The sequence below is a fragment of the Echiichthys vipera genome (genome assembly GCF_963691815.1).
Source record: "Echiichthys vipera genome assembly, chromosome: 10".
NCBI classification, from domain to species: domain Eukaryota; kingdom Metazoa; phylum Chordata; class Actinopteri; order Perciformes; family Trachinidae; genus Echiichthys; species Echiichthys vipera.
The window spans coordinates 29,415,230-29,439,616 of NC_139835.1; the positions used below are offsets into that span (position 1 = coordinate 29,415,230).

General features: G+C 40.4%; 1 protein-coding gene across 26 annotated transcripts in view; it reads left to right on the plus strand.

Moving 5' to 3' along the window:
* The window catches only part of ttn.1 (titin, tandem duplicate 1), a 188,754-nt gene that overhangs the window by 79,576 nt on the left and 84,791 nt on the right, over positions 1-24,387 (plus strand). For all 26 annotated transcript variants that reach the window (XM_083921679.1, XM_083921699.1, XM_083921701.1 and 23 more), the window contains 29 exons: positions 742-1,005; positions 1,128-1,267; positions 1,378-1,504; positions 2,625-2,891; positions 5,042-5,308; positions 5,544-5,810; positions 6,604-6,743; positions 7,691-7,817; positions 8,816-8,958; positions 11,832-11,955; positions 12,062-12,328; positions 13,251-13,348; positions 13,445-13,613; positions 14,882-15,151; positions 16,334-16,600; positions 16,690-16,968; positions 18,428-18,836; positions 19,646-19,770; positions 19,859-20,125; positions 21,053-21,322; positions 21,437-21,736; positions 21,828-22,130; positions 22,233-22,420; positions 22,567-22,681; positions 22,825-23,112; positions 23,271-23,422; positions 23,637-23,784; positions 23,900-24,077; positions 24,188-24,309. In XM_083921679.1, coding sequence (XP_083777805.1) covers positions 742-1,005; positions 1,128-1,267; positions 1,378-1,504; positions 2,625-2,891; positions 5,042-5,308; positions 5,544-5,810; positions 6,604-6,743; positions 7,691-7,817; positions 8,816-8,958; positions 11,832-11,955; positions 12,062-12,328; positions 13,251-13,348; positions 13,445-13,613; positions 14,882-15,151; positions 16,334-16,600; positions 16,690-16,968; positions 18,428-18,836; positions 19,646-19,770; positions 19,859-20,125; positions 21,053-21,322; positions 21,437-21,736; positions 21,828-22,130; positions 22,233-22,420; positions 22,567-22,681; positions 22,825-23,112; positions 23,271-23,422; positions 23,637-23,784; positions 23,900-24,077; positions 24,188-24,309 — 6,081 coding nt within the window. The remainder of the gene's footprint in view (positions 1-741; positions 1,006-1,127; positions 1,268-1,377; positions 1,505-2,624; positions 2,892-5,041; positions 5,309-5,543; positions 5,811-6,603; positions 6,744-7,690; positions 7,818-8,815; positions 8,959-11,831; positions 11,956-12,061; positions 12,329-13,250; positions 13,349-13,444; positions 13,614-14,881; positions 15,152-16,333; positions 16,601-16,689; positions 16,969-18,427; positions 18,837-19,645; positions 19,771-19,858; positions 20,126-21,052; positions 21,323-21,436; positions 21,737-21,827; positions 22,131-22,232; positions 22,421-22,566; positions 22,682-22,824; positions 23,113-23,270; positions 23,423-23,636; positions 23,785-23,899; positions 24,078-24,187; positions 24,310-24,387) is intronic.

Consider the following 24,387-nt stretch of genomic DNA (forward strand, 5'->3'; position numbering starts at 1 on the left):
GGGCTGCGCGACGTGTCGGACACATTGGGCAGTAATATCTTTAAAAACATGTTATTGTATTGATTTAATTAAATGTGCATTAGTGTGTTTTGTTTTCATTTACGTAGGCTATTACAAGCACGTCAAAGATAAATGTAATACTTGAAATTAATGATGATAGAGGGCAATAGATTTCTTTAAACAAGGGGCGTCAAACTCCAATTCACAGTGGGCTAAATTTAAAAACTTGGACAAAGTTAAGGGCCAAACTCAATATTTACTTAATAAAAATAATAATAAAGACTGCAAATGTGCATGTTTTCCCTTCTCTTTTGGGGGAGGGGTGGATTAAGGTTGTCTGCAGAGACTGGTAGCATGGATGCTCATGTTTGTAAAGAGAAAAGTAGACGTGTATGTGCTTTATACTCACGGGCCAGCGCTCATAGACCTTGATATGATCTTGCGGGCCATATATAATTACACCGCGGGCAAGATTTGGCCCACGGGCCTGAGTTTGACAGCCCTGCTTTAAACAGTGAACTCTCAACTTTGACGAAAAGGATCGCTCTTCGGTTATTTTGCTTTAATCTTTATAGTTTGTCCAGTTTGTTTCCTTTGAAATATAAAATCTGAAGTGTAAATCCACCAGTTATCAGTTTTGTGCAACTTTAACTCTTTTTTCTTGGCATTTCTTGGAGGAACTTCCCAGTCGCATGCAACGATACAAAACCGAACTGACTCATCGTCTCTGTTCTGTTCCAGAGGGCGACGCCGTCTTCGTGGTGAAGCTGCAGGATTACACGGCCACAGAGAAAGAGGAGGTGACTCTGGACTGTGAACTTAGCAAAGACGTCCCCGTCGTTTGGTATCGCAGCGAGAAGGAGATCATCGCCTCCAAGATGGTGGTGTTGAAGTCGGAGGGCACTCGCAGGTCTCTGGTCCTGAAGAAAGTGGAGCAGAGCGATAAAGGAAAATATGTATGTGACTGTGGAACAGACAAGACTTCAGCCAACATCGACATCGAAGGTACACACGATGAAACGATTGTATAATGTTCTTCTGAATCTGTTTATCTGACCTAATCAACACACAGCAGCACGAGAACCACTTTATATTTACATTATTTAATGCTAATGTTGCACCACCAGCTCGTGACATCAAGGTTGTTCGGCCGATTTATGGCGTGGAGCTGTTTGACGGAGAGACGGCTCGTTTCGAGGTGGAGATCTCTGAGGACGACGTCCACGGCCAGTGGAAACTTAACGGAGAAGTCCTCAGTCCTTCTTCTGTGAGCACCTCGACCTCTACGTGACAGAACAGACATTTGTGTATTTGTTTTTATTATCGTGATCGATCTCTTTCGAGTTATTGAAGACGGTTTGTAACGTTATTTGACAGGATGTTGACATCATCGAGGAGGGCGGCAAACACACACTGATCCTGTACAACTGTAAAGTCCCCATGACCGGCGAGGTGGCGTACACCGCCGCCAACGCCAAGTGCTCTGCTAACCTGAAGGTCAAAGGTAAACCAACAGCAGCTTCTTCTGTCAGTCCAGCAAGACGTGTCACAGGAATTGTTTTTATTTATCATAAAAGTACATTATGAAATAAGACAGTTCACAATTAGCAGCTCAGCTCAAATTAAATGAAACCCCGGGTCATTATTCCCTTAAAGACTTCTTCTCAGGCAGTGTTTACTTACTTTGTTTTACCAACAAGCTTCACAAGTTCAGACTACCGTATTTTCCGCACCTAAAAACCTTCAAATGTCTCAAAAGCCGACAGTGTGCCTTATAATCCGGTGCTCCTTATATATGGACCAATATTGAGCCTCAACAGGTCTCGCAACCACGGTGAGCAGCCGCCGACTCTATTTTCCCCCGTAGAAGAAGTAACGCGCGGTGCATGTTGAGATATATGACTGTGTGAAGCGTGCCGTTTCATTTCCATGTGTGTGTTTGTGTAAAGAGCCCAAAATGGCTCCTGTTAAGAGACACGCTTACGACGCAGAGTTTACACTCAAGGCCATTAGTCACGCAGTAGAACACGGGAACAGAGCAGCAGCCAGAGAGTTGAACATGAATCAATCAATGGTGCCGAAGTGGAGGAAGCAACAAGACGACCTGCGCCGAGTAAAGAAGACTAAACAGAGTTTCAGAGGGAACAGAGCGAGACGGCTGCAGCTGGAGGACAAACTCCAACAGTGGGTTGTTGAACAGAGAGCAGCAAGTAGAAGTGTCCGTACAATCACTGTTCCACTGAAGGCAACAGCGCTAGCACGCCAACTTAACATCAATGAATATAGAGGCGGTCCTTAACGTAACCCCAGCCTCGACTGTAGCGTCTGTTCTATGCGCCTTATAATGCGGTGCACCTTATATATGAAAAAAGTTTCAAAATAAGACATTCATTGAAAGGTGCGCCTAATAGTGCGGAAAATACGGTATTTTAAACCAGCTCTGACCTGGTACTTCAAACAGATTTAAACTGTAAACAACAAATCCTCTGAGCTGTAGAGTTTTAATCCTCTGGAGTTTGCAGCACCGTTGAGTATTTCTTTAACAGTCTCAGGGCCCAACGAGCTTGACTTGACCTCCATAGAGCATCCAAGTAAAAACAAACCTGTGTGTCTCTTCCCTTCAGAACTTCCTCTTAACTTCCTCACGTCGTTGACGGACGTTCAGGTGTACGAGAAGGACGAGGCGAGGTTCGAGCTTGAGTTGTCCAGAGCTCCAAAGAGTTTCCGCTGGCTCAAAGGTTCCCAGGAACTGCAGAGCGACGACAAGTACGAGATGATCCAGGAAGGACAAATGTACGTACTGGTGATCCGATCGGCCGCCTACGACGACGAGGCGAAGTACATGTTTGAGGCCGAGGACAAGCGGACGACTGGCAAACTCGTCTTACAGGGTAAGTCAGGGCTTTATTTTAGTTTTTTTTAAAAAGCTGTTGTTTCGTTCATTTCTTTTAATCCAAGTCAAAATACATTAAACTCATTAGCTCACATTTCTTTTGAATGCACAGATTTTAGGATGATAAATTAACTAGTTTTCACATTTAAGGTGTGTAAGTCTAGTGTCGTTTTTTGCGGCTTGTTGTACTTTTAGTCTAGTTTTAGTCGACGAAAAATTGTATATTAGTCTCTTTTTATTGATGCAATTATATTTAATCAATATGATAAAAGTACCTAGTAGTATTGACGAAACCAACATTTCCTTTGAGCCAAACCCACTCAGATATCTTTAGTTAACATGCAGATATCTTTGGTTTACATGCAGATATCTTTGGTTTACATGCAGATATCTTTAGTTAACATGCAGATATCTTTAGTTTACATGCAGATATCTTTAGTTTACATGCAGATATCTTTAGTTTACATGCAGATATCTTTAGTTTACATGCAGATATCTTTAGTTTACATGCAGATATCTTTAGTTTACATGCAGATATCTTTGGTTTACATGCAGATATCTTTAGTTAACATGCAGATATCTTTAGTTTACATGCAGATATCTTTAGTTAACATGCAGATATCTTTATTTTACATGCAGATATCTTTGGTTTACATGCAGATATCTTTAGTTAACATGCACATATCTTTAGTTTACATGCAGATATCTTTAGTTAACATGCAGATATCTTTAGTTTACATGCAGATATCTTTATTTTACATGCAGATATCTTTAGTTTACATGCAGATATCTTTATTTTACATGCAGATATCTTTATTTTACATGCAGATATCTTTAGTTTACATGCAAATATCTTTATTTTACATGCAGATATCTTTAGTTTACATGCAGATATCTTTAGTTTACATGCAGATATCTTTATTTTACATGCAGATATCTTTAGTTTACATGCAAATATCTTTATTTTACACGCAGATATCTTTAGTTTACAGCAGGTACAGGTCTAGAATAAGTAATCCAATTTATGTTGATGTCAAATTCAGTTCAGTGTGATTTTCTCTGTGAAATACAAAACTAGTGAAAGTATTTGGCCAACAAGGGGAAGTTTAGTGCACTTAGAGTGAGCGGTCAGGTAGGAACTAAAAACACACTTTACACTCTCTCAAACAAATACACACACACATGTTAGTCAGCCACACACACACACACGCACGAAACTTCAAAATAATAATAATAATAACGTGACTAAATGAGACGAAATAACGTTGTTTTGTCTCGTTTTTATTCGTCAACGAAATTGCATTATATATTTAGCCTTAGTCATCGTCACATGCCCAGCATTTTTGTTTCGTCTCGTCTAGTTTTCGTCACGTGATAGAGGTTTGTTGACAAAGTTATATTTCGTCATCATTTTCGTTGACGAAAGCAACATTATCTAAGTTACACTTTATTCTTGTGTTAGGTTCAAATGTTTTTGTATAATTGCACTGTCGTTATTTGCTGCTCTGTGTGCCCTGAATTGCCCCCCGGGGACAAATACATTTTTTTGAATTGAATTGAATTGAATAAGTCTTGCAGCATCCACCCCAAATTACCCCCAAATCTACCCCCAAATGTTCATGTTGTGTCTTGAACTTTCTAGTTTTGGCGTTGAATTCATTTTATTTCCCAAAGTACTGGGTTTGTGTCTAAATTTGAATGTTTTTGCCAAGTGTACCGCTTTGTATTTTTTTATACCCAACATTTGGGGGTTACCCGCTTGTAGGTTGTGTCTTTCCTTGATATTCTTGTTTTAAATTGCTTAGTTTATATCTGGATTTTAGTGTTTTTACCTGAATTTAAAGTTTTTTTAAAGGCTTTTAAATGACATTTGGTTGTTTTAACCAAATCTGGGGTTTGTATCTGACTTTTTGTGTTGTACACCAATACCTTTGTTTTTTCAGAATTGATATTTATACATATATATTTTTTATTAACTGAGAAACACATGCCTGTTGTGCTTTATGCTGCAGCCACGATAGACACTATAGAAGCAAATATTAACAAAACATTTGGCTTTTTTTGAGTCTTTAATTTCAGGCTAACTCTTCTTTTTGGAATATATTCTGTATTTCAGATGTATGACTGTGTTTTGTTTTTTCGTGGCAGGTATTCGCCTGGAGTTTGTCAAACCAATTAAAGATGTGACAGTGAAGGAGCGTGAAACAGCCGAGTTCAGCGTTGAACTCTCCCATGACAAGATCTCTGTGGTCTGGTACAAGAACGATGTCCGCCTGCATCCTAGCAAGGTGGTCCACATGGCGGATCACGGAAAGATCCACACTCTGGCCTTCAAGGAGGTCACTATTGACGACACGTCCATGATCAAAGTGGAGGCCATGGACAAGACCATGACTGCCATGCTCACCGTCATCGGTCAGTGTCACTTTTCAGTAGCTTGTGTCACGTGTTTTGTTATTATTCATACGTTTGTTTAGATGGAAACACTCAACTCCAAGGCTGAATTAAAAGGTTTAGTCCTTTTCTGGGAAGTCCCTGAGGTTGAAAGTACCTAAAGTGTTAACTCCAGGATACAACCAGTGTTATTTAAAGATAGTTCTCTAACACATCATCCCGGATTTTAACATGCAAATGTCTTGTTTCTCCGCAGAGGGCGATCTGTATTTCACCACCAAGCTGCAGAACTACACGGCCGTGGAAAAGGACGAGGTGAAGCTGGTCTGTGAACTGAGCAAAGCCGTTTGCGACGTCAAATGGTTCAAGGACGGAAAGGTTATCACTCCCACCAAGAACATCGCCATCAGCACCGATGGCAAGAAGCGCATCTTGACAGTCAGGAAGGCGGAGAAGGCCAACATTGGAGAGTACACCTGCGACTGTGGCTCAGATAAAACCACAGCCATCCTCAACATTGAAGGTAAATAGATCTATTCGGTTTTCACAGCCTTAAATGTCTAAATACTCTTGTGACCATCTGCCATTTAAAGCAGAGTATCATCTGCATATCGACTAAGGTTTCTTCATATCGAAATACATTGTTTTTGAGTCAATAAAAGACAAAAGTTTCTGCAAACTTAATTTAAATAGATAAGAGAAGAGGACCAAGAACAAAGCCCTGAGGTATGCCATATTTTACAACAGGAAAACATTCTAAAGGATTCGTCCGACCAAGGTCACCAACACTTTGAATTATGACATTTCAGGTCTCTGAATGCTCGGACTAATAGACTTAAGAACAGTTTTTATCCAAAAGCCATAACAGTCCTTAACACCTTTACCTATGATGGTACATGATGCTCAGGGTCTCTGCAATGTACTGTTTTTTGTTTTTGTCTCCTTAAGCTGCTACGGTGTTAGTGTATGTGTGTGTGCGAGTGTGAGTGTTTGTGTCTAAGCTTGTTGTTTTAAATGTGTCTTTTAAAGGTCTAGCCTTTTCTTTTTGATGCTTTTAATGTTAAATTATTTCTGCACTTTAAGGGATTGTACTGTTAATGTTGTTGTACTGGTACAATGACAATAAAGACAATTCAATTCAAGAAAATGTAGGCGTAGTAGTACCGAAGGAAACACACTGTTATTTCAGACAAGTAAGACTTTCAGCCGAGTGTCTTTGTTGTGCCACAAGAGGAAATTCATGTGTTACATGACCGGTCGAGTCGAGTCACTCCGATCACTAATGTCTTCTTTATCCTGGTCTTCCTCCCCTGCAGAGCGCGACATCAAGGTTGTTCGTCCGCTGTACAGCGTTGAGGTGACAGAGACAGAAACAGCCAAGTTTGAGACGGAAATTTCAGAAGAGGACGTCCACGGAAACTGGAAACTGAAGGGAGAAGCTCTGCATCAGTCTCCTGTGAGCGTGCTTTCATATACAAACTATTACAAGCACAAAGACGAAATAGTTCAGACGCCTCTGTTTACTCACGTACTGAGCTTTACCCTTTAATGCCCGACCCATGAAAAAATAGTCCGAAAATTCAAATTTTTTGGGACTGAAATGTTTATTATACCCTCAAACAATATCCCAATTTTCTTTTTCCCCACATCCTTTTTGTTTATGATATATATATATATATATATATATATATATATATATATATATATTATCATATTTGATACATGGGGTTGTTTTGGCAACTTTTTGTTCACAACTTATGTTAATTTTAGATACAAAAACAGATTTTGCCCGTAACATTTTGACAATATAGAAAATTTCAGGTAGTTTTTCTCCTTGTTTTGTTTTCATTAAACTTTTTATAGCCTTTTTATTCCATGTTGTGGTCGGCACAAAAACATTTCCGGTCCTTGTTCAGGCGAAAAAGCACCTTACACTTCTCACAGTGGACATGTTAGAAGTGATTGCCGGTGCAGCGCTTGCATCTCTGACGGGTTTCTCATGGTGGAAACCTGATGACAGCAGCCATTTTGAAAAGGTCAAAAAAAGCCCCTCCACTGACTGCACTGGTATGATAATCCACTAGAGGGCAGAGTACAGGTATCAGGTCGTATACAACAGGTTTTTAAGGAAAGTATTGATACTGTTCTTAGAAACTAGCGTAGCAAATATGATACAAATGGTTTCATAGGGTTAAATACAATGTTTAGGTACAACTGTGGCTCAGTTGGTAGAGCGAGTCGGCCATTGTCCGAAGGGTCGGCGGTTCTATCCCCGCCCTGCCCTACTTGTGTCATGGTCGTTGTGTCCTTCGGCGAGACACTTCGCCCACCTCGCCTCGTGTGAACTAAACGTAACACCTTGCTGCTAATCCTCATGTTCTTAAAATGAACGTTGTTTTTCAGGATATTGAAATTAAGGAAGAAGGAACCAAACACATGCTGATCCTCTATAACGTGCGTAAGGACATGGCCGGAGGCGTCGACTTCTCCGCGGCCAACGCCAAATCCAACGCTCAGCTCAGAGTGAAAGGTGAGAGTCCTCCTCCTTTCACCTCCTCGCTCACATCTTTGCACTCGGGACAAAAATGGATTTTCAAAACAATAAATGCATTAATTTCTTCTGTTTGTTCAAGAAACACCGATTTTTTTAATTCACATGTTCAAGAAATATTTACCTTAAGACAAATTAACTTTATTTATTATTATTTCTCAGTCTGCCACAAATAAAAAGCCAGCAACATTAAATATTATAGAATAAAATATAAATACTTTATTGATCCCACGTTGAGAAATTGCAGAAATCATCATCAGCTGTAATAATAATAATAATATATCACATTATGATTATATTAGTATAAATTATATATAAGTATTTTAAATGATAAAAGAATATATTGAATTATTTTAAATAATGACTATTTTTTAAATTATCTCCAATATTTATATATAATAAATATATTATAATAATATTAACACTAATATTACAATTAATATAATATTATAATTTACTTTTTTTCCTCATTAAGTTTAATATGAAACATTTTTTAAAAAGCTCATAGACTCCGGAAAAAGAAGTGTTTTCTAAAAAAAAATGCAAATTAATGAATAAGACACTTCAGACGGATTTAAAGCTGAAAAGCCAAAAAAAGACGTCTCAGATGTTTAGAAATGTTTAAATAAAAAGCTTCTCGACTCTTTACACATGATTTTTTATTTTAAAGACTCAAGAAGCTTTTTATTTAAACATTTCCAAACATCTGAGACGTGTTTTTGGTGTTTTGTAAGCAGCAGAAAGTGTCGAGTGTCTCCGTCGGCCTGCAGCCAATCAGGGCCTGAGTTTATTTTAGACGCTGTGAACGTTATCTGAAGTGAGGCGGCGCTCTGATTGGACGATCTCGACTCTGCTGCTTCACAGACTTTAGAGAAAAGCTCAGATCACTCTGGTCCGTGTAACCATGTCCTCCTCTTCCTCTTCTTCTTCTTCTTCTTCTTCTTCTTCTTCTTCTTCTTCTTCTTCTTCTTCTCCAGCTCGCTCCATCGGGCTGCTGCGTCCTCTGAAGGACGTGACGGTGACGGCCGGAGAGACGGCGACCTTCGAGTGCGAGCTGTCGTACGAAGGCATCGAGGTGGAGTGGTTCCTGGGAGGTCAGAAGATGGAGGCCAGCGATCGGGTGAGTCACACTTAACCGTCACCTTTAGTGTCTAAACTTAACCGTTACCTTTAGTGTCTAAACTTAACCGTTACCTTTAGTGACTAAACTTAACCGTCACCTTTAGTGACTAAACTTAACCGTCTCCTTTAGAGACTAAACTTAACCGTCTCCTTTAGAGACTAAACTTAACCGTCTCCTTTAGAGACTAAACTTAACCGTCTCCTTTAGTGACTAAACTTAACCGTCACCTTTAGAGACTTAACTTAACCGTCACCTTTAGTGACTAAACTTAAACGTCTCCTTTAGTCTAAACTTAACCGTCACCTTTAGTCGTCTTAACTTAACCGTCTCCTTTAGAGACTAAACTTAACCGTCTCCTTTAGTCTAAACTTAACCGTCACCTTTAGTCGTCTTAACTTAACCGTCTCCTTTAGTCGTCTTAACTTAACCGTCTCCTTTAGTCGTCTAAACTTAACCGTCTCCTTTAGTGACTTAACTTAACCGTCTCCTTTAGTGACTAAACTTAACGGTCTAAAACATCTTTTTGATTCCTCTGTGTTAATTTTAAACATAATTTGACACTAAAAACATGTTTTTCACACATACGGACGTTAACGCAAAGATTTTGTACAGTGAGCATCAAAGCAGTTTCAGTCCAAAGTAACTGGACTTGGTTATTTATAGGACCAGGACCAGGACCAGGACCAGGCTGGGACTGGTCCAACTAACTGGTGTGGAGATCCAGGTATATAACCTCTCACAAGGCCGATGATGTCACTGGAACCCTTTGTGCTCCAAGTGCCAACGAGCGTCGTTAGAGTGACAGTCGTTGGTGGGAAGTAGGTTTTGACTTCGTTAGTGAGGATCAAAGAACAACTGTTCACAAACGTCCTCCTGCGACCCCAACGACTGTCGTTTAGACTCAATAGAGCACTGACGAAGTCGAAACCAACTTCCCACCAACGACTGTCACTCTAACGACGGTCGTTGGCACTTGGAGCACAAAAGGGTTCCAGTGACATCATCGGCCTGTGAGAGGTTAAATACCTGGATCTCCACACCAGATAGTTGGACCAGTCCCAGCCTGGTCCTGGTCCTGGTCCTGGTCCTGGTCCTGGTCCTGGTCCAGTCCCAGCCTGGTCCTGGTCCTGGTCCTGGTCCTGGTCCCAGCCTGGTCAGATGCGTACATGAACTGATGAAGCCTCTTGGATGAGAGGTGAAACGTCTTCCTGACAAAGAACCAAGTCCAGTTGCTTTTGACTGAAACTGCTTTGAGGAGAACGACGACCTGGACACATGAGAACATCCACGCTTTTACAGCGTGCATTTATATTTAGTAGTTGAAAATCAGAAACCAAGTAATTTACCTCTAATTTCTAATTTCTAAATTATTATTTTTTATTTCTCATAATCCAGTTTACACACTGTAGAAAATCTCATTTCATCTGTTTTTGGAAGTAAAAAATAAATCCACTTGTTCAACCAGTGAGTCAGTTTATTAACGACTTTATTAATCAATTTTTATAGAATTTATAGATTATTTCACCTGTTTACACGACGTATCAGCTCGTTTTAAGCGTCTTTTTTGTCATTTTTTCTTATTTTAAGTTTCTTTTTTGTCATTTTTTCTTATTTTAAGTTTCTTTTTTCTCATTTTTCTTATTTTTAGTGCCATAGTTTCTCGTGTTAACAGAAGTTATTTCTATAAAAAATCATTTCCTGCGACAAAAACAGAAACTGAACTCAGGAAACTGAAAATATAAAATATAAAAACACGTCGACGGGTGTTTTTTTCCTGCTTTTTAACACAAATCTGAAGCGAGTTCACATGTTTTTACAGTGTCGGTGTCGCTGCTGCAGCTAAAAATAAACACAGATGCCAGAACAGCTGCTGTTATCTGTATCACACACCCCCGACCCTCGACCCCCGACCCCCGACCCCCCACCGTCCCCAGCACCTTATAAAGACAGAGCCACGGTTAGCATTAGCATGTTAGCATCAGCTGCAGAATTACACACGCTGAATATTTATAATTTTAATTAAAGTTATTAAACTGTGAGTGATGAGCTCAGAACAACTGAATACAATAAAATTAAATTCTATATATTTTTTACAACACATTTATGTCGTTTTATAAACTTTACAACATTTTATTATTCATTTTTTATTCATTAATGTTGGAAATAAATACTGAAAAATTTAAATAAAAAGTTCAATATCCAGTAAATAAATTATAAAGAAATTAAAAAATTTAAATTAATGAACTGAATAAATTCTGAAAACTGTAATTTCCTTAGAATGAAAAAAAAAAAATAAATAATAAAAATAACTGAAACAAACGTGTCTAAAACTCAAGTGTGAGTGAGTTTGAACAACAAACTAACCTTGTAAATAAATACTGAAAATTTTAAATAAAATGTTCAGTATTCAGTAAAATAAAAAATAAACAAATAAAAAAATTTAAATAAATGAACTGAATAAACACTTAAAATTTAAATTGTCTTAGAATAATTCAAATAATAATAATAATAATAATAATAACTGATCAAAAGTGTCTCAGTGTCTAAAAAAACTCAAGTGTGAGTGAGTTTAAAGAACTAAACTTTGACATTTTATTCATTAATGTTGGAAATAAATACTGAATATTTTAAATAAAATAGAGTCGGCGGCTGCTCACCGTAGTTGGAGACCTGTTGTGATAATTATATATATATAATTATAAGGCGCACTGTCGGCTTTAGAGACATTTAAAGGTCTTTAGGTGCAACTTATAGTGCGGAGAATACGGTTATCGTTATTTGCGACCTGAAATAAGAACGTAAATCACGCTTTAATGTTTAAATCCATTCTGAAACTGATGGTGTGTGTCCGTGTGTGTCCGTGTGTGCAGGTGAAGACTCGCGTGGCGGGTAAAGTTCACGCTCTGACCCTCAGAGACGTGAAGCTGTCGGAGGCCGGCGAAGTGAAACTGACCTCCAAAGACTTCCTGACTCAGGCTCAGCTCATCGTCAGAGGTGAGGCGCTCGAACGCACCGCGGACAGTGAACGCATCGCACCCGGAGCAGCAGATGTTGTTGTGTCTTTGATGGAAGTTTGTAACGTGTGCGTTTGTGCGTTCAGAGCCGCCGGTGGAGTTCACGAAGCCTCTGGAGGACCAGACGGTGGAGGAGGAAGCGAGCGCCACGCTGGAGTGTGAAGTGTCCAGAGAGACGGCAGAGGTGCGATGGTTCAGGGAGGGACAGGAGATCAGGAAGACCAAGAAGTACGACACGATCGCCGACGGACGCAAGAGGGCGCTGATCATCCACGACTGCACGCCGGACGACGCAAAGATGTACACGTGCGACGCCAAGGAGTTCAAGACTTCCTGTTTCCTGGAGGTCACGCGTAAGGACCGAACTTCAACCACACGCTCATTTACACTTTAACTTTGTTTTTAACTGTTTTTATTCAAACTTTATTTAATTAATTATCAACTTTTTTTGTTATTTATTAAAAAAATAACTTTATCTGTTTTTAACTATTTTAATTTAAATAATTTTTGGATGATTACACAATAAATTAAATAAATGTAATTAGTTTCATTCCAGCGCTGCATTTAGATTTAACTCAAATAACCTGGAGTCCCTTGAGATTTTCAAAGTAAAAGCACAGCTAAATATAATGAACTTTATTGTTATTTATATATATATAATTTTTTTTTAACTATATCTTATTTATTTTTATTCACAACTATTTTAATATAAATCATTTTAGTTTCAACTTTATTGGTATTTATACATTCATTTTATCTTTGTTTATTTAAATTAATTTATTTTTAATAATTTCATTTATTAATCGTTTATTAATTTATTTAAAACTTTATTTTGAATATTTTTATTTTATTTATGACTATTTTACTTTTTACTATTTAACTTTACTTTTATTTCAAATTATTTTATTTAAACTTTATTTTGAAATTTCTTATTTATGACTATTTTATTTGAAACTTTACTTTTATTTCTAATTATTTAATTTAAACTTTATTTTTAACTTCACTGTGATTTACACATTTATCTTTATTTAAACTATTTCTTATTTATGTCTATTTTATTTTTAACTTTACTTTAATTTATAATTATTTCATTTTAACTTTAATGTAATTGTAATGTTGCAGCTGGTGAATCTTGTTTTAATTATTTCAGTTTAATTTATAACAATAAATTAAATAAATGTAATTATTTCGTTTCATTCCACGACAAATAACCTGGAGTCTCTTGGGATTTTCAAAGTAAAAGCACGGCTAAATGTGATGAACTTGTGTCCTCAGCTCCTCACGTGGAGTTCACGAAGCCGCTGCAGGACGTCGAGGTCAAAGAGAAAGAATCTGCCAAGTTTGAATGTGAAGTGTCCCGCGAGTCGGCCAAGGTGAGACCCGCCGACCAATCAGCATCCGGCTCTGCGTCGAACCCTCGATCGCCCTGACGACGGGCCGATACTGAACGATTTCTATTGTCGTCGCAGGTTCGCTGGTTCAAGGACGGCGGCGAGATCCGTAAAGGGAAGAAGTACGAGATCGTGGCGAAGGGCGTCCAGAGGATCCTCATCATCCACAAGTCGGTGTTCGACGACGAGGCCGAGTACGAGTGCGACGCCAGGACGTCCAAGAGCAGCGGCATGCTCACCGTCATCGGTGAGGCGCAGCCGCAGACGCCTTACTCATTTATATTTATATTTATGTTTATGTTTATATTTATATTATGATTGTGTAAATCTGTACAAAGAGGATTAAAGACACGGTTTAATTTAATTTAAATATCCAAATAATAAATCCAGAGGGAGTGTGTCGTTATATACTTTAGTTTTTTATTTAATTTAATTTAATTTAATTTTGATGTAATTAAATTTAATTATTCTCAATTACTTACTCAACAAAAATTAATACAATTATACATTTTATAATTAAATTTAAATATCCAAATATTAAATTGTAACTCCAGGAAGGTTTTAGGTTTTACTATATACTTTTGTTTTTCATTAATTTAATTTAATTTAATTTACAATTTACAATTAATTTAATTAAGTTACAGACAACTTTAAGATTCAGGACTTTAACTTTACTGGAAATTATTCAGAAAATATCAACATGTAAAAAAGTATAATTACAGAAATAACAAAAAAGTAACAAACAAAAACAAAAAACAAAAGAAAAAAATTACATTAAAATCTACAAAAACAGAAAGACGAAGGAGAGAGAAGACGTAGAATTTAGTTATAATAATAAAGTCTATTTATTTGACATTGTATTGTCTATTATATTAGACTTAGATCAACATGTAAAAAAGTTAAATTACAGAAATAATAAAAGTAACAAACAACAAAAAACAAGAATTCTTTTTTACATTAAATCTACAAAAACAGAAGGAGGAGAGAGAAGACGTATAAGTCCCATTAAGTGCATTTATAAGTGTATTTATTTAACATTATAACATCATATTAGGACACTTAGAACATATGTGAAATATATAATTACAGAAATAACAAAAAAGTAACAAACAACAACTTATAATTCCCCAGAAAGTGTATTTATATGTGTATTTATTTAACATTATAACATCATATTAAGACACTTATATAAATCTTATATTAGACTTAGAACAACCAGTAAAAAAGTTAAATTACAGAAATAATAAAAAGTAACAACAAAAGAAAGAAATGACATTAAATCTACAGGACCATAAAGATAAATATATGTTATAAAGTTATAATAATAAAGTGTATTTTTAGTGTATTTATTTATATACACACACACACACACACACACACACACACACACACACACAAACACACACACACACATATGCTTATTTAACATATTCAGGTTATTGAGAGTTCAGCTAAAGGTCGGGGCCTGAGAGTCGTGACTCAGGGCAGATCTAACCCCTGTGTGTCCCGTCACAGAGGAGGCCGCCAGGTTCACCAAGAACCTGTCCAACGTGGAGGGGACGGAGACGGACAGCGTGAAGATGATCTGCGAGGTGTCCAAGGCCGGCGCCGAGGTGACGTGGTACAGAGGAGACGAGGAGCTGCCCGAGGGCGGCCGCTACGAGCACATCACCGACGGCCGCAGGAGGATCCTCATCATCCAGGACCTGAGGATGGAGGACGCCGGCGAGTACAACTGCAGGCTGAGTCCCGCCGCCAAGACGTCCGCCACGCTCAAGCTCAACGGTGAGAGGACGCCGTGTGTTCAGTCATCACGTGTTTGGCTCCAGTCATAAAAAATAATACTTCTGTAAAATGAAATCAAGGTGAAAATATAAATTAAATAGATTAAATTATATAAATATAATATAAAGAAATAACAAAATATGACGGCATCGTTATGAGAATTTTATTTATTCCCTTATTTAAACATTTATTTCTGTATTTATTTATATATTGTAGTTTTTATTTATTCTTTATATATAAATACAAATAAAAAATGATAAGTATAGTAATTTTTTAATTAATTTCCTTATTTAAATATTTATTTCTGTGTATATTTATTTATTAATTAATTTATTAATTTATTTAGTTTTTATTTATTCTTTGTATATAATAATTTGAATATTGAATTTTATTTATTTATTTAAACATTTATTTCTGTATTTATTTATTTATATATATATATGTTTTGCTTTTATTTATTCTTTATATATAAATACAAATTAAAAATCATAAGTATATAAGTATGTTCTTTATATATATATAAAATTATAAGTTTAGTAATTTCTTTATTTCTAACTGTTTCTTTTTCATAATTATTTTTCTCTATTAAGTAAAACATGTAATTGTATTTGTAAAAATATATAAATACATATTTTATATTAATTAATGTGAAAATAAATGAAATACTTATAATTATTATTTTTGTTTTAAAAATATAAAATAAAATAAAAATAGTATATTTCCACATTTATTTCATTATAATTTGATTTATTATTTTTTTATGAAATTAAATAAGTAATTTATATGCAAATAATTAAATAAATATGTATTTGTAAAAATATATAAATACATGTTTTATATTAATTAATGTGAAAATAAATGTAAATACTTTTTTTTGTTTTAAAAATAAAAAAATTTAAAAAAAATGGCATATTCCCACAATATTTTATTATAATTTGATTTATTATTTTTCTTATAAAAATATAAAATAAAATAAAAATAAAAATAGTACTTTCCTTTGTATATCTCCACATTTATTTTATTATTCATTTGATTTATTATTTTTTTATGGCGCCCCTGTGACTTCGTAGCGTTCAGATCAGCCGTTAGATAAAAAAACGGCTGAAACTTTGAGTTTTTAGTCGACATTTTAAATAAAATAACCGCTTTAAACACTCGTCCGTTTCCTCTTCTTCTCTCCAGAGCTGGCGGCCGAGTTCATCGCCCGCCCTCAGAACCAGGAGGTGGTGGAGGGCGAGAAGGCCGAGTTCGCCTGCTCTGTATCCAAAGACACCTACGAGGTCAAATGGTTCAGAGGCGACAAGGAGGTGGAAACCGGGGACAAGTACACAATCATCAGTGAGGGAAAGAGAAGAGCTCTTATTGTGAAAAGCTGCGAGCTGAAGGACGAGGGAGGTTATGTTGCCCACATCGGCGGCGTTAGAGCCTCCGCCGATCTGTATGTGATTGGTAAGACCCTCTTATTTTATTCCACATCTTGTTTTTGTGCTTTCAGAGCCGAGGTTTGGGTTTTAACCCCGATACGTTTGTTATTTCAGAGAAACTGAGGATCATCACGCCGATTAAAGACACGGAGGTGAAGGAGGGAAGCGAGATCGTGTTCAACTGCGAGACGAACGTAGAGGGAGCGAAGGCCAAGTGGCTGAAGAACGAGGAGACGATATTCGAGAGCAGCAAGTACATGATGGCGCAGAGGGACAACGTCTTCTCTCTGAGGATCAGAGACGCCCAGAAGGTCGACGAGGCCTGCTACACCATCAGCCTGACCAATCAGAGAGCAGAGCACGCCAAGTGCAGCGCCAACGCTAGAGTGGCAGGTAAATATCAGGACGTTTATGCATTTTAGGGCGCACTCGCACTGTCCATCCGTACCGTGCCAAAAACAGGTTCCATGGCTAAAGTCTGGTTCTTTTGACCAGTGTGAGTGCAACCGTACCACGCCTAGGAGCAGCACGCTTGCCGTCCATGGCCCGTTTGGGAGAGGTGGGCTTTTGTAAAGCATGTTTGCACGTGTACGAGCACGAGCGTGCGTCAACTGCTTGGACCTGTGGTCTGATCAACTTCACACTTGACAGCACACCCCCTTGGCTCCTCACCGACCCACCAAGTGTGAGGTTGATTGGATGAACGGTTCTTGAGATAGTGAAGGACACTCACACATACAGACGGATATTCATTCCTTTATAGTCAGATGATGCTGCTACAGCGCCACCTGTCGGCCGACTGGCACCAAATTTGTCATGTCCACTCGGACATCTTATCTACACATGTCCACCAAATTTGGGTCCAACAGCATAAAGCGTTCAGAAGAGATGACATGTTCCGTAACATGAGCATTTGAGCAAACTTTAAGGGTCAACTACAGCAAAACTACACATGTACGAAACATCGAAAATCTGAAAAAGTCACTTTTTCCGGTTTGGTCCAGAGATGATCTGTACAACATTTGGTGATGATTGCTCCAAATTTGTGAGATGAGTAAGGAAAATACACATTTGGACACTAACAATGGTTGAAAGTCGATCTAGAATCTTATGTGAAAGAATCCATGGGAAGTAAATTGGTGACTGAGACTCAGGGTTGAAAAGATACAGGTGTTATAGCGCCACCTTTTGGCTTAATGGCACCAAATTTGTCATGTCCACTCTGACATCTTATCTACACATGTCCACCAAATATGGGTCCAACAGCACAAAGCGTTCGAGTATGACATGTATCGTAACATGAGCATTCGAGCAAACTTTAAGGGCCAACTACAGCAAAACTACACATGTACGAAACAGTGAAAATCTGAAAAAGTCACTTTTTCCGCTTTGGTCCAGGGATGTTCTGTACAATATTTGGTGATGATTGCTCCAAATTTGTGAGATGAGTTAGGAAAAAACACATTTGGACACTAACAATGGCAGAAATCCGATCTAGAAGCTTATATGAAAGAATCCAAGGGAAGTAAATTGGTTACTGAGACTCAGGGTTCAAAAGATACAGGCGTTATAGCGCCACCATCTGGCTAAATTGCACCAAATTTGACACTGTCTGGAGTTATGTGGACAGACATATTACTTGGGTAAGAATGTTTTCTTGCTGTCCTTATGGTCGTCTCCCTAGAAAAGGTTTCTGTAGATGGTTCCCTCTGGTAGTTTCCTGTAGTTTGGGTTTAATATTTAAATCTGCCATGAAGCCTTCCGTGTTTCCGTCTCATGATCCGTCCGTAAGTCCTGTTGGTCATGAAACTAAGAGTCCTAATCGTTCGCTGTATTCTCTGCGACCCCACAGAGGAGAAGCTGAAGTTCATGGATCCCATCGAGGACGTTGAGACTCAGGAGAAGAAGACCATCAGCTTCGTGTGTAAGGTGAACCGGCCCGAGGTGACGGTGAAGTGGATGAAGGCCGGCGAGGAGGTGACGCTCAGCAAACGCATCGTCTACAGAGTGGACGGCCTCAAACACACCCTGACCATCAAGGACTGCGTGATGGACGACGAGGGCGAGTACACCGCCATGGTCGGAGACGACAAGTGCTCGGCCGAGCTGATCATCAGCGAGGCGCCGACGGACTTCACGGCGCAGCTCAAAGACCAGACCATCACGGAGTTTGAGGACGCAGAGTTCACCTGCAAGCTGAGCAAAGAGAAGGCCGTAGTGAAGTGGTACAGGAACGGACGAGAGATCAGAGAAGGACCGAGGTAAGACGCTTTATATTATGTCTTATTTTGAAACTTTTTTCATATATAAGGTCACCGCATTATAAGGCGCATAGAACAGACGCTACAGTCGAGGCTGGGGTTACGTTCTGCATCCATTAGATGGAGCTGCGCTAAAGGGAACGTCAACAAAACAGTCAGGGGAGGTCGTCTTGTTGCTTCCTCCACTTCGGCACCATTGATTGGTTCATGTTCAACTCTCTGGCTGCTGCTCTATTCCCGTGTTCTACTGCGTGACTAATGGCCTTGAGTGGAAACTCTGCGTAAGCGTGTCTCTTAACAGGAGCCATTTTGGGCTCTTTACACAAACACACACATTGAAAGGAAACGACACGCTTCACACAGTCGTATATCTCAACATGCACCGCGCGTTACTTCTTCTACGGGGGAAAATAGAGTCGGCGGCTGCTCACCATAGTTGGAGACCTGTTGTGGCTCAATATTGGTCCATATATAAGGAGCACCGGATTATAAGGAGCACTGTCGGCTTTGAGACATTTGAAGGTTTTTAGGTGCTCCTGGAAAATACGGTATTTCTAAAACAGTCACAAATGCTACAGGTGTCTTTCCTTTTTTCTTTACAATAAGCAGTTATATTATCTGATCCTTTTAAATCAATGTAATCCTAAAGTAAATACCAAGACAAAGACCTTAAAAGGGTCTGTAGGCTTTTGTTCTACATGGGTTTAGGACCGGATACACCAGAAGAAAATCCAGCACATAACAAGTGTCTCCTCTGATTTATAAGCAGATTTGAAGATTTTCACCTGAACTTTGTCTTGTTTTTGCAGATATCACATGGAAAAAGAAGGCAAGACGTGCCGACTGATCATCAAAGTGTGCAGACCGGATGACGAATGTGAATACGCCTGTGGTGTGGATGAGAGGAGGACCAGAGCGAGGCTCTTTGTTGAAGGTAAACTCTTATTCTTTTATGTGTTTTTCCCACTGGGGTGTTTGTTTCTGTTTTAAAGTCCTCACTTTGTGTGTTTTGTGACGCGCAGAGACCCCGGTGGAGATCGTCAGACCTCCCCAGGACGCGTTCGAACCTCCAGGCTCCGACATCGTGTTCGAGGTGGAGCTCAACAAGGACAGAGTGGAGGTGAAGTGGATGAGGAACAACATGATCATCGTCCAGGGAGACAAATACCAGATGATCAGCGAGGGTAAAATCCACAGACTGCAGGTCTGTGAGATCAGACCTCGCGATCAGGGAGAGTACAGGATCGTGGCCAAAGACAAGGACGCCAGAGCCAAGCTGGAGCTGGCGGGTGAGTCAACACTGACGTCTACCATTGGAGTTGAAATCCTCACAAATAAGTTTGGAAATACAGGAACTAAGTGGCATGAGGACTGATTAGCAACTTCCACTTCTTCAACTCTGTTTACTGGAGGATTAGAAGAAGAAGAAGAAGAAGAATTACTTTATTTATCCCGCATGTTACACAAACAGGCCCGAAATACACACATGCACAAACAGGACCTATATACATGCAATTAAGGAGAGATGTTAGAGTGAGGGGGCTGCCAGTGACCAGCGCCCCGAGCAGTTGGGGTTTTGGTGCCTTGCACCTCGGCAGTGCCCAGGAGATGAACTGGCACCTCTCCAGCCACCAGTCCACGCTCCATACATGGTCCACACAGGGAATTGAACCAGCGACCCTACGGTTCCCAGCCAAGTCACCTATGGAATGAGCTACTGCCGCCCCAATTACCGACCAAACCACGCTTAAGCCTCGTTGACAGAAACACCTAATATACGTTATTTTTTGGAGACATTTAAAAAGTTTGCTTAATTTTGGCAGTTGACAGTTGAATGGAAACATAGCTACATTAATATAACTAGGGCAGGAGCTGATGATGTTAAAACCCTCACACTGTCGTCCCTTCAGCAAAAATAATAAATACTATTTTCTAAAACCTCCTTATTATCGTAGAGTCCTTAAGGTGGACCTTGAGTTGTCACCTCCACAACTTAAACTCTTATTCTGAAATGAAGTCCAGTCGTCTGAGGGGAGGTTTAAAAATCTTTTGGGGAAATTTACGCAAGTACATTTAAAGTCATTATCAGAAAATAGTTCTGCACAACGTGGTCGAACACGTTCAAACAGGTTGAGGGGTAAAAGACTGTTCAACAGACTGCTGATTGTATAAAATAAGAAGTAAATAAAAACCAATTCCTTTTATCTCCGCTGCAGCTATTCCAAAGATCAAAACCACAGACCAGAATCTGGTCACAGACGCCGGTAAGCCTTTCGTCATGAGTGTGCCTTACGACGCCTACCCTCGGGCTGACGCCGAATGGTTCTACGAGGGCACCAGTCTGCCCGTCCAGAACATCGACACCTCCGCCGACAAGACCGAGTTCCGCCTGAAGAGCCCCAGCAAGGAGGACCAGGGCCGGTACAAGGTGGTGATCAAGAACAAGCACGGCGAAGCAGAGGCGTTTATCAACCTGGACGTTATCGGTGAGTGTGGGGATTAAGTCAGCGACGGGTGGTTTGATAACTGCTGAGATTCTTTACCCGAGATATGACTGTGAATGTTTGAACAGTTTTAAGTCTCTTGTTGGTTCTTTCCAGACGTCCCCGGACCCGTCAAGAACCTGAGAGTGGTCGACACCGCCGATGGCGAGGTCAGTTTGGCCTGGGAGGAGCCTGAGAGCGACGGTGGAAGCAAGATAATGGCGTACGTGGTGGAGAGACGGGACGTGAAGCGTAAGACTTGGACGTTGGCTACAGACCGTGCTGATGCTCCAGAGTACTGTGTCAGCGGCCTCCAGAAGGACTCAAAGTACTTGTTCAGAGTCTGCGCCCGAAACCGCGTTGGCAGCGGTCCTACTGTCGCCACCGAGGACGCTGTCCAGGCCAAAAACAAGTTTGGTAAGCAACGCCCAAAGATCAAAGCTTACATTCACAAACCGTCTTCATACTGTCCAATAAAATCCTTCATGCGTTGGTTTTCTACCATCAGATGTTCCTGATGCTCCAGAGAACGTGGATGTCGGCACAGTGAGCAGGTACGGTGCCACCGTCACCTGGGAGCCTCCCAAGTTTGACGGCGGCTCCGAGATTACCGCCTACGTCATCGAGCTCCGCGATCGGACGGCCGTGAAGTGGGAGGCGGCCATGGTCTGCGCCGCCAGCGACCGTTCAGCCATGCTAAGTGATGTCGTGGAGAACAAGGAGTACATCTTCAGAGTCCGAGCTGAGAACAAGGCCGGCATCGGCAGGCCCAGCGCCGCCACCAAACCAGTCAAGATCATGGATCCCATCGGTGAGTGAAAACCAGCGGTTCAACTGTTTGTTTTCTCTCATGCCTTTAAAAAACACTTCAGACAATATTCATTTCTCTGGACCATTTGTGTTGTGGCTGCAGAGAGGCCGAGCCCGCCTCTGAACTTGAACTTCAGCGACCAAATCAAGACAGCAGTCACGTTGACCTGGGAGACGCCCCTGAGCAACGGCGGCAGCATGATCACCGGATACATCATTCAGAAATGTGACGACGGCACCGACAAGTGGCTCCGCTGCAACGCCAGACTGTGTCCTGACCTGTCCTACCGGGTACGGAGCTTACCACAGAGCTTAGTCACCATTTAAAATAAAGAAAATACATTTTTCATCACAATTTGGTTCCCTCAGCTGTGAGGATTCACTACTTCATCAGAGCGGACTGTTGACTGTTGCTTTCATTGTGTTGTTCTCTTCAGATATCGGGTCTGAAACCAGGTCAGAAGTACCTCTACAGAGTTTCTGCTGAGAATGCAGCCGGCGTCTCCGATCCAGCCGAGCAACTCGGACCGCTGCTAGCCGACGACCCTCACGGTACGAGTCAAACAGAGGAATCAACAGTAGAACAGAAACTCTAATACTCTTGTTGTCCATCAGATGGCAGTGTAACTCAACTGACCTCTTTTTGTGCAAACTCAATGACACTGAAATCAAAAAAACTTTTTCTCTCCTGGCAGTCGGTCCAACCTTTGACCTGAGTGGCTTCAGGAACGGCCTGGAAGTGATCGTCCCTCAGCCTCTCATCATCAGAGTCCCCATCACCGGATACCCAACCCCCGTCGCCAAGTGGACCTTCGGCGAGAAGGAGCTGACCACTGCTGACGAGCGCGTCTCCATGGTGACGAAGCCAACGTACACAGAGCTGACGGTCCAGCCAAGCGTCCGTCCGGACAAAGGCACCTACTCCCTGCAGCTGGAGAACGACATCTCATCCGTCTCTGGAGACATTGACGTCAACGTCATCGGTAACGTCTCTTAAATTTTTTGTCAACCAAAGACAAATTCTAAATGTTCCCAATATGGTTAACAAAAGTTTTTTTCATCCATTTTTCACATGCTTTACTTTTCTTTTTCACTCATGCAAAGATTTCTAATGTATACTTGGTACCTTTGTTTCTCCCAGCATGCCCCAGTGCTCCTAAGGACTTCAAGGTGGCCGAGGTCACCCGACACCACGTCCACCTGATGTGGGAGGCTCCAGAGCACGATGGAGGAAGCCCTGTTACCCACTTCCAGATCGAGAAGAGAGAAGTGTCTCGCAAGACCTGGGGCAAGGTATGCCTTCGTGTTAACCTGTGTGGTGGTGTCAGATTTGAATTTTCTGCAGGTAGCACAAATTTTGTCTGCATAAGTTAAATATGTGTTGGAAAATAATAAAACTCCATTGTTAAAGTTAGAAGTTGGAGACAAAGGCTGGTGGGGGCAAGAAAAACCCTCCAAAAACTGCTTCTGTGTTAATTCAACACTATCGCGATGATATCTTTTCCAGGTGGCAACCGGCATCCTGGACCTGGAGCACACAGTAACAGACGTGATTGAAGGAAAGGAGTATCTGTTCAGTGTCACCGCCTGCAACAAGTGTGGCCCCGGAGAGCCGGCGTACAATGACGAGCCCGTCAATGTCTCCTCTCCAGCCAGTGAGTATTAATCTCTCAGTCTGAGATTGATTTACTCAGAGTGGAGCCCAGCTAAAAACAAGGGCAAATATCTTTACAAATATCCACAATCTCATTTATATTACGTTTTCCCCAGCTGTACCTGATCCTCCTGAGAACCTGAAGTGGCGCGATAAGAGCGGAAAGACCATCTTCCTGTTCTGGGAGGCTCCAAAGTATGACGGTGGTGCCCCAATCAAAGGCTACGTGGTGGACAAGTGTCAGCGTGGTACCGACAAGTGGGAACCCTGCGGTGACCCCAAGCCTGAACTCAAGTAAGACTTACAGTTTGTCAGTGAGCTGAGAGTGTCCTCGGTCCCATTCGGGATTTCCGTCCTGTTTTCTATTTTAGGACAGTCTTGTCTAATCAGTTTTGTGCTCACAGGTACAATGTCACCGGCCTGATCGAGGGCCAGTGGTACGCCTACAGAGTCAGAGCTTTCAACAAGTTGGGAGCCAGCAGACCATGCAGAGCCACTGATGAGATCCAAGCCGTTGATGCCAGAGGTATGCCAGCGGGACCAGGATAGGAATTGCATCATATTCAAACTTATACGGGTTACTGGAGTATACACAATGAAGCAG